Consider the following 10821-nt stretch of genomic DNA (forward strand, 5'->3'; position numbering starts at 1 on the left):
TCAGCGAAAAAAAAAAAAAAAAAAAAAAAAACAAAAAAAAAAAAAAAAAATTAAAAAAAAAAAAAAAAAAAAGGTTTGTAAGATATTATGGATATTTCAGTATACTTCAGAAAATTTGAGGATTTATACTTTTAATTATGCCCTAATATGAGGAAAAAGTTAGCAGTGTAATTTCACTCTTCCATTTTATCTTGCCATACTTTAGTGACTTTTAATTGCTTTTTTAAAATTTAAGTCAAAATTGGGACAGGTATCTCGCCACAAATATTTTAAAAGAATTATATTTACTGACTCATGCTAGTTAGTGTCTGTTACTTATACTGAATGTAGTAATGGTACTTCACATTTTTGCTGTCTCAGCCCAGCTGTTTCTCAGAAAATCCCTACAATGGGATGGAAGTCATACAGTACTGAGTAGTATAATTAAACTCAGTAATACAGTATGGTACTGAGTAGATCAGAACTGCAAAGCCTAGTCAAGCACTTAAGCCTTTATAGTGTTGAAAATTATCTACGGAAGGTAGAAAATGGATTGTGCTCTAGTTAATAGACATTCCAGATGCCATTTGCCTTTAGAAAATTGCATATGAGATCATGGAAATTCCACATGGTGATATAGTGATATAGTATGATAAAATTTCTATGCAGATTTAACATTTAAATGTTGTCGTTAGTATCCTTGTTCTTTGAAAGATAGTGGACCTTTTTCTCCCCTGAGAGTAGTAATCATTTAAAACAAAACAAAACAAAACATTTTCTTGAGGTATTTTTGTTCTGTGTATGGAAATATTACCTAGACATCTCAGTCCTACTCAGCTGTACTTAGGCCCCACTTAGGAGTCACTTCTCTGAACCCCTCTGAACCAAGGCCTTATACTGTACGTGAACTTAGGATGTTTGCCAGTGAGTCGGCATTTAGAAGAGCACCCATCAGAAAGGTATGCAACTCTGCCAACTGAGCCCACTTCCAAAGAGTGTACCTCTCAGACTCATTTGGCTTATGGAATATTTGCATTTGTAGTAACTTAACTGGGAACAGACATGGTGTTTACTTTGTTCTCACTTACAAAAGCAGAGATATTTCAGAAAGTTTTGAGAAACCTGCTTGGTTTTGTTTACATTAACTTTGTTATGCAGGTAACAGATAATCTTCATTTAGTAGAATAAGCTTCAGGAACCAATGACACTGGCCAATATCTCTTAGATAGCAGAGCATGTAGTTTGGGATTGTACTTAAATGTAGTGGTGAATATGAAAGATCCAGATATTTTCTACATTAAAGGCATTATTAGAAAATGTTTCCATTTGGGGGTTTCTATCTTTTTTAATATTGATTAGCTGTTGAGGTAATGTAAAATGATTAAAAGTATGTTATACAAAGGTACTTCAAAAAGTTTGTGGAAAATGGAATTAAAAGATAATATGAATCTTCTTTCCATGAACTTTTTGAAGTACCCTCGTATAGGCTTTTAAATTGGTTTTTCTTTTTGATTTTTTTTTTTTAATCAAAGAAAAAAAGCCTTAGGGGTATTTTTTAGTTTTTGTTTCTTGTTTGAGGGAGATTGTTTTTCTTTTAGACTTTGCATAAGTAGAGAAAGTATGTATGTATCACCAGATGTCTTAAAAGTCATTAAATTGGCCAGAAAACTAAAAGAAATTGTACCACTAATCAATAAGTCCCTCTTTTGGCCTATCCTTTCTAAAAGGTCTGTATTTGAACATGCACTCCATTTTTAAAATGTCTAAATCCCACCCCAATTTTCTGCCCCCTGATAAATTAACATGCTTACTGGATACATGTTTCCTTTCACTAATTTAGGATCAACTACAGGTTTGTCTGCCACACCCCCTGCCTCATTACCTGGCTCACTTACTAATGTGAAAGCCTTACAGAAATCTCCAGGACCTCAGCGGGAAAGAAAGTCATCCTCATCATCAGAAGACAGAAATCGAATGGTAACAGTATATGATATCTTTTATTTTTTTTAAGTTCTTTCTTTTTAGAAGTATAGCCAAATGTAATATCACCTTTTAGATATATTATGTCCATATATGACACAGAATTCCCATAATCAAATAAATTTAAGAGCTGATAGTATTTTGCTTAAAGCATATTCCCATAACACTGATTTTTGCTCTTGTCTCTGATATAATTGAGTAAAAGCCAGTTTTAGAAGAGTAACAAGTGTTCTGTTTCTAAAATAAGAATAAAGAGAGTAAACTAGTATTTAGAAAGCATGATTAAGTATTTTTCTAAAGGCTGGTCCAAAATTCAAATATCTACCAAATGACATTCTTCCCTATTTGAACAATTAACTTTTCTGCTGCAAATGAATCTGTATTAAAAACTAGTAATTTTAGTAGTAGTATTTGTTGGATAGGTGGGTCCTTTACCCTATGAAAATAATTGTATGTGTTGATTTTTTTTTTTTAAGAGACTGGATCAGATAAGATATGAGGAAATTTAGCAGTGATGAAGAGAGTATCTAGATAAGTTGTCAGCAGTTACCGTAATATGTTAACTTAAATTTGGGGGGAATTGGAGCCAAAACTAGTCACAATTACGTAGTACATAATACATATGTTGCCCTTGATAGTCCTCCTAATGATAAAAAATTTTTATTTTATTTACTTTAGTAATATACATTTCTTCTTATACCCAATAAATAAATTTTTCTTTTAAGTAAATTTTTTCCATCCTAATACTGACTTCCATCTTAAATTCGTTTTGTATTTTAGGAGTCATGCTTTTAACTATTTTCCATTCAGAGTGTGTATTTTTTTTTTTTTTTTTTTTTTTGAAGAGAACTTATTCTCTTCTTAACTTATGTTCCTCTGAGGCATAGGGTAATGTACTTACCATGAAACATAAGGTTTTCCTTTTTTGTTTGGTTTGGCTTGACTTTTGCACTATTTTTATCAAGAAAACACTTGGTAGACGAGATTCAAGTGATGACTGGGAAATTCCTGATGGGCAAATTACAGTGGGACAGAGAATTGGATCTGGGTCATTTGGAACAGTCTACAAGGGAAAGTGGCATGGTATGTATGTAATGTGGTGACATTGTTACAAGTCATAATAATAGGAGATGTTTAACAACTTTTACTTAAAAAATCAAAGGGAGTGTTCACTATTTGCATCATTAAGCTATTTTGATCAGGTGCAGAAGTCCTCCAAAGGTTTCTAACAAAAATTATGGGAAATAAAAACTGGGTTCACAGTAACCACAACTCCTATCATTATATTACAGTAATAATTTTTAAAGATGAGGATCCTCCAGGGTAACTAGTCCTTAAAATGATTTTTTTCTTTTAGAAATCTTTCTGCAGATAATTTTATTTGTATTATAAATCACAAGTGTATTGAACTTCAGAGGGAGAGAACAGCCCTAGGGTTGCCGGGTAGGGGGAAGAGGGGAGGGAAAGGAGAATTGGGGAGAGGGTAGGAGACACAGGGAAATAACTGCAATGTGAGGTGGTGAGTATGCTGATAGTATTGATTTTCTCACCACAATTGGGCACAGGCACTGATGGTCAGCTCTTGCCCCATGAATATGTATAATCAATAATAATAATATAAATTAGTAAATAAACCACAAGTAAACATATTGAAAGTGTATTTATCCAAGGAAGAAATATAAGTGGCCAATAAACGTATAAAAAATGTTCAGCGTCACTAGTTATCAAAGAATTGCAAATTCAAAACATAGAAATCATTATTTGCCTCCCAAATGGACAAAGATTTTTTAAATTGATTAAATTTAGACTGGTTATTATAATGCTCCTGGTGGGATAACAAAATACTACAAACTTTCTGGAGGGCAATTTGGTAATATGTATATTAAACTGACAGGACTTTATCCTGAGGAAGTAATTAGACAGGAACAAACAGATGTATGTGAAAGTATATCCATTAGAGATTTAATACTAATAAAAATGAAAATAAACTTAAATGCCCAGTAATAGAGGATTGGATAGATAAGATACCTCCATATATGATTATATAGGAGTTAAAATGGTATAGCAGAGCTACATTTATTGACATGGAAAGGTGTCTTTGGTATATTAAATTTTACAAAGCAGCATGTATAATACCCCATACTATAGAGCTGTATAGAAACATATATAACATAATTTTAAAATGACTATCAGTATTTTAGTATATATCTGTTTAGGTTATCTTTTCATATATATTCATAAATTTTCACACTGCATACATAGAAAAGCCTAATAGGGTATGCATCAATATAATAATGGTCATTGCAGAGTGACATGATTATGGGAATTTTTTAAACTTTTTTTTTGTAAATGTTATGCAGTATTATATCTTAGAGCTGATACAATGAGCAACTGTATTACTTTGACAATTAGGAAAAATCAGTAAGTTTATTTAACTTTTTATTAAAGTTTAGTAAATATATAAAGTTCACATAAGTGTACGAGTAACTGAAATCTCACAAAGTGAACACGTCAGTGATCAATAAATAGAGCATAACTAGCACTCTAGAAGTCCCTGTCATAACCTCTTCCAGTCAGTCTTCTTCTCCCAAGGGTAACCATCATCATGACCTCAACAGAAATCATATAGTGTGTACTCTTTTGTGTCTGGCCTCTTTCATTCAACATTGTTCATAAGATCCATCTGTACTGTTGTATGTAGTAGTAAATCCTTCACTGTATAGTATTCCATTGTGTGACTATAACATGGTTTCTTCTTCTGTCTACTATGTGATGAGCATTTGGATAGTTTCCACTTTGGGACTATTATGAATGGTGGTGCTATGAATATTCTTAGTATATATCTTTTGGTGAACATGTATATCCATTTTTTCTGGATGTAATCGTAGGAGAGAAGTATGGGACCACAGGATATGCATATGTCCAGCTTTAGTAGATAATGCCAACAGTGTTCCAAAATGGTTGTACCAATTTATATACACTGGCAGTGCATGAGAGTTATAGCTGTTTCACACTGAATTTTTTTTTTAATTATAGTTACAGTTTTAATCATTTTTCTCACCCAAAACATCATAAGTAATCCATAGATTTGAAAAAAAATATTAACTACTCTGATATTATGATTTTCTCTTTTAAGCCAAGCTCCATTGGGCCTGTCATCTGTAGTTTCAATATTCAGTTAGTTTTTATCCTTAGAAGATTAATGCAGTTTAGATAGTTATGGTGCAATTTATTTGTAATTTAATAATGTTATGGATTTAGGGCTATGATAATTAGTGAAAACACACAAGAATGTTTTATATTTTTAAATTTAAAATATTGGAATGACATTTCGAATGACAATTACCTTTTAGGTGATGTGGCAGTAAAAATGTTGAATGTGACAGCACCCACACCTCAGCAGTTACAGGCCTTCAAAAATGAAGTAGGAGTACTCAGGTGAGCTTGTGTGAGTTACTGTTTTCCAGAGGAAAAAGGTTGTTTTCATTAGCTCCTATTGTTCAGTGGTAGCTACTATTAGCTTTAAAGATTTACTCAAAATGGATAAAAATGTAGAAACAGAGTATGTCTGAGTATTTTTTGTCTTTAACTGTATTCTTTTAAGTGGTATGCAGTATTATATGGTACAATTGATAGACTAAATTAGTGGAAATATAGTATTATTTAGACTGAATTAATGGAAATATAGTATTTTGATCATGTAAAATAATAGTTCCACTTATGGAAATAATACTCTCAAAATTCTAAGCTTATCAGAACACATTTATAGATTGTATTTAGTCCTAGGCCCTGGAACTTGAGGAACATTGACAAACTAGAGTATGTCCGGGGGAGGATAACCTAAATGGGGAAGATTTAGAACTATAATTTAGGGGAAAATAGCCAACAGAACTGAGTATATTTAGACCAGAGAAGGCTGTTATGTTCAGAAGGTACAAAGCTACTCTGTTTTATTCCAAAGAGCAGAAGAGGGAAGCCAGTGGTTGAAATTGTAGGAAAATGGTTTTGTCTCAACACAGGAAAACTTTCTAATACTAGAACCATTTAAACAAAGAGTTGGGAGGCAGCTACATTCTCAGTGGTCAACTTCCCGTAATTGAAGGTATTTAAGCAACTTCTTGTTGCCTGTCAGCTATTTTTAAAAAGATATTTCTGAAGAGGGTGGGAGAAATTCCCAGTGTCTTCTAAATTTATTCTTCTATTGCCTTTTTTAAAAAAAATACCTTTTTCTGACAGCATCTTACTGATAGGTAAACTGCTTTGCCTTTCTTTTTTAAGAATTACTAAAGTTTGTCAACATTTACTATTTACTGTCACATTTCTTTTTTTTTAGGAAAACACGACATGTGAATATCCTACTCTTTATGGGCTATTCCACAAAGCCACAACTGGCTATTGTTACCCAGTGGTGTGAGGGCTCCAGCTTATATCACCATCTCCACATCATTGAGACCAAATTTGAGATGATCAAACTTATAGATATTGCACGGCAGACTGCACAGGGCATGGAGTAAGTTCCATTCTGTTACATCTCTTGTATATTACTTTTGAAGACTGTTGAAGGTGTTTTAAAGGCTTTAACTGATATTCTTTTGGATTGCATTTTATATTACTGTCCAGCAACATTAGAACACTTTAAATAATGGCTAGCAATATAATACTAAAAAATAAAATAGTCTTTCTAATACAGTCTTCAGAACATATATCAAGTATATCAAGTGTTTGATGATAAATATATGACTGTGAATTTATGTTTAACACTCAGTGACCTAGCTAAGCAATAGAAGTTCAGAAAACAAAAATAGGCACCAAAAAAAACCCACCAAAAAGTCATTAACAGTTGAAGTATACAAAGTGATTAAGTAGTTATCCTTTCAAATAATTTTCTTTAAGTACCTGTATTTTTTTTTGCAAAATGGTCAGTTAATAAAGTTAAAATAAATCTGCATTCTGATCCCTTTTGAGGATTTCAAGTTGTTATTCATATCTATTGAATTTTGTCATGTAATTTAAAATCTAGTTATTTTATAGAATTTATCATAGGCTAACATGGGAAACTGAAGAATAAATTTTGCATGCAACTCATAAGTACAGAGGAATAGGTAAATCAAAAGGTAAAATTAGGGGCCGGCCCGGTGGCGCACTGCGCTAGTGTGCCGCTTGGGAAGTGTGGCGGCGCTCCCGCCGAGGGTTCGGATCCCACATACAGACCGGTTCCCGCTCACTGGCTGAGCGAGGCGCGGGGGCAACACCGAGGGTTGCGATCCCGTAGCCAGTCCCGGTCCAGTACGGGGGCGACACTGAGGGTTGCGATCCGTTGCCGGACATGGAAAAAGACAAAAAAAAAAAAAAAAGGTAAAATTAAATTTTGAAAACACTTAGATGAAAATATAACCTTAATAAAATATTAATTTGAAAGCTCTATGAATAGTTTGAAAATGTGTATGCATTTTAAATTAATTTATAGTATACAAATTGCTTTCCCCTGCATAGATTGTGATGTACTTTAATCTTTATAATGTTATGAAGTGGCTATTTTTATTTTCTTTTTACAGATAAGGAAAATGAGGCTTTTAAGTGACTTGTCCAAGGGCACAGATTTAATAAGTGGCAGCAAAAGTGTTTAACTCAGGATTTCTGGCTCCCAATCCAGTATTCTTTCCCCATAACCATTATGCTTCTTTTATATTATAAAATGAAACAAGAACCCTCTTGTTCTCATTTGAGGGGCATATATGTACTAACACCTACAACTCTGACTCAAGATCACTTATAGCAAGTAAGTGTAGAGCCAGGGCTCAAAACCAAGTCTGGCTCCCTTGTACCACCTTCTTTGTCTCAAAACTAGGAATATATCTATAATTAGTTTACAAGCCTATGTTCAGCCAAAATGCTTATTATAGCAAATTATTACCTTATTCAGTAACATTTCCCACTTATCCATATTAAAATCTCATGAAAAGGGCCGGCCCAGTGGCGCACTGCTACAGTGCGCCACTTGGGAGCGCGGTGGCGCTCCCGCCGAGGGTTCAGATCCCACATACAGACCGGTTCCCGCTCACTGGCTGAGCGAGGTGCGGACGCAACACCGAGGGTTGCGATCCCGTTGCCGGTCCTGGTCCCTTACGGGCGTGACACTGAGGGTTGCGATCCGTTGCCGGACACACACAAAAAAAAAAAAGACAAAAAAATCTCATGAAAAGTAAACTGTGGCAAAAGTAATAGACATTCAGTTACGGGCGTGACACTGAGGGTTGCGATCCGTTGCCGGACACACACACAAAAAAAAAAGACAAAAAAATCTCATGAAAAGTAAACTGTGGCAAAAGTAATAGACATTCAGAAATAAACAAAGTTTATTTTCTTCCCACCCCACTGTCTCTTTGTTGTTTCTTCAGCTGGCAAGGCGTGCTTCATTCCCCATGGGCTTTGTACTTTTTATTTCCTCTTTGGGATACTCATGCCAAAAATATTCTTATGTCTGTGTTCAAAAGTCCCCTTTTAAGAGAAGCCTTCTCTGATTACCTCATATAGCTAACATGTCCCAATCGTACCCCGTTATTGTCTATACCCCTATCCTTGTTTTTCTTTATAACACCCAACTCCACCTGACTTACTTATTTATTGTCTGTTACCCCGACTAGAATGCAAGCTGTATAAGAGCAGGGGCTTTGTTTTGTTCATTTTTTTATGCCTAATGCCTAGAATAGGACCTGGCCTATGATAGGTACTCAATACTTGTCTATTAAATGAAAAAATGAAAGAGTGGTTGCTTCATATTATTGATAAGTTCACCTTCCAGAAGAGAGAGAAGTTATATCCTTTTCATATCAAAACTTGAGAAATGTCAAGGAAAGGAATAATACTCAAAGAAGTAATAAAAGAGAAAAAGAGAGGAGAAAAAAGGTTTTGATATAAACAGAGGCAGCAAAGAATAGTGTTAAAAATTGTTTTTAGAAACAGTGATGGGACAGTGAAGTGCCAGTATGAATTAAGACATGAAGTGACAGTAGAGAAGAACACCATCAAATTGGAATAGCTCTGTAATCTGGGGAATATTCAGTGAAGAGGTGATATTTTCCCATCACTTTACAGTTTGGGATTATCAGTGTAAACCTTATAGTTTATCTACTCTGAAACACTTTGTGTACATTTTTAAATAGCTCTCACTATGTAATGAATATACTTGGCTATGAATATAGATCATTCCATAAGGTTTATCCTGGATTTTAGTAGCTGAAGAACTACTGATTATAAATTTTAAACCCTCTAACAGAATGTACTTTTCGTTATCAGCTTAAAATTAACCAAAGAAGATGGTTTCTTTTTCCTTTTTGTTCATTCTCATAAAGGGTTACATGCAACTGGTTAAAAATATACCAATGCATCTTTAGTTTCTAAAGGCTTTTGACAGATTGAAAATCCTCTTATTAGATGGCTATGTGGATTTCAGGTGAAGATGACAGATTTTTGCTCCCTCTTTAAACTCTACTAAAATTATAATAAAGGAATTTTTTTAAAGCATGAAGTTATAAGGGTGGGGATAACAGAGAGGAAGGAGACAATAGCAATAACATTTTAAAAGCCAGAGAGCAGATGGAGAAGTGATAATGGATTTAGCAGACCCCCAAAGCTAAATCAGTTGGCAGTGGGAAATGAAAACCAACCTGATTTATACCACACAGTCCTCAAAAGTCTCAGGAATTGGCAGTATTATTTATCTCAGGGGGTGTGGAAGTGAGGGAGGGAGGGAGGAGTAAAATGGAAAGACCTGTTTGAAAAGCTGTTCCCCTACCCTGTGCCACTGGATGACTGCCCCATCCCTAACCTGGCAGTTGACTGGCATTTTGTTCTCTAGAGAAGGGAAAACAAATATAAATATCTCTGGACTGGGTGACCCTAAGTTATGTCTAGGACGTGGATATCTTACTCAAAATGGGGATTGGGTGACTGTGTGCTTACTCAATCATGAATGGAGATTTCTCCAGCCCTCTCTTTTCATTTGGTTCCCGAAGTACTAGCAACCCAACCTTACTCTTCCTGCAGGAGATTGGAAGAGTCTTCTCTGAGGAATCTTACCACCCCAAGAGGAAAGACCCAAAGAGAGTGAAATCAGGAATTCCACCTAGATGACTGTACAGTTCAAAAACAATAAGCTCATCTATATGCTGAAAGCTTCCAGACAGCTTATTGGTCCCTCGCTTAGTCTGAGTAAGACAGATTATCTCTGGATCACTAGATATTGGAGAGGAAGTCTGATAGAAATGAGAGAGACCAAAACAGAAAAGAAAAGGCACTGGGAGAAATAGACACAATGCAAGGAGAAGAGATTACCTCTTCCACTTCCCCCCCCAAAAACTATCAATTTCCTCAGAGATGTAAAAGATGACTTTCTCTCCATTAAACAAGAATAGATGCTTTCTAAGAAACATTTATATAACAATAAATAAGATGTTAAAATGTTGATATTTACACTGGAAATTATATCCTTTGTGGTTATTTAAACTTAACTTTTAAATGTTAATTTTAAATATTCAAGGAGTTACATAGTTTCTCAGAATTCTTTTGAATCCTCAGCAGAAAAAGTTTAAAACCTATTATGCAAAATGCTGTATGGTTTATTATTAGTTTATCTGTATTCTGCAACATTACCTTCAGAAAGGACACCTGGACAAATTTTTTTACAAACTGAGTTACATAAATGTAACTGGAACATAAATGTAACTGAATATAATTGGAACACACAACCAGATTGTGTGAGTGATTCTTGGTGAAGTGGATATCACTGTTTTCTTCTCTAGTATCAGTGACTAAAGCACACTATTTTTATTACATTTGGTTTTTTTTTTTTTTTTTTTTTTT

The 10821-nt window shown here is 34.3% G+C and overlaps 1 protein-coding gene across 4 annotated transcripts in view; it reads left to right on the plus strand.

Annotated features, from left to right (window-relative positions):
* BRAF (B-Raf proto-oncogene, serine/threonine kinase) overlaps window positions 1–10821 on the plus strand; it is a 162659-nt gene that overhangs the window by 121660 nt on the left and 30178 nt on the right. For all 4 annotated transcript variants that reach the window (XM_008579760.1, XM_008579761.1, XM_008579763.1 and 1 more), the window contains exons 10-13: window positions 1820–1956; window positions 2925–3042; window positions 5313–5397; window positions 6293–6469. In XM_008579760.1, the coding sequence (XP_008577982.1) occupies window positions 1820–1956; window positions 2925–3042; window positions 5313–5397; window positions 6293–6469 (517 nt within the window). The remainder of the gene's footprint in view (window positions 1–1819; window positions 1957–2924; window positions 3043–5312; window positions 5398–6292; window positions 6470–10821) is intronic.

This window comes from Galeopterus variegatus, unplaced genomic scaffold, assembly GCF_000696425.1.
Source record: "Galeopterus variegatus unplaced genomic scaffold, G_variegatus-3.0.2 Scaffold1954, whole genome shotgun sequence".
NCBI lineage: Eukaryota > Metazoa > Chordata > Mammalia > Dermoptera > Cynocephalidae > Galeopterus > Galeopterus variegatus.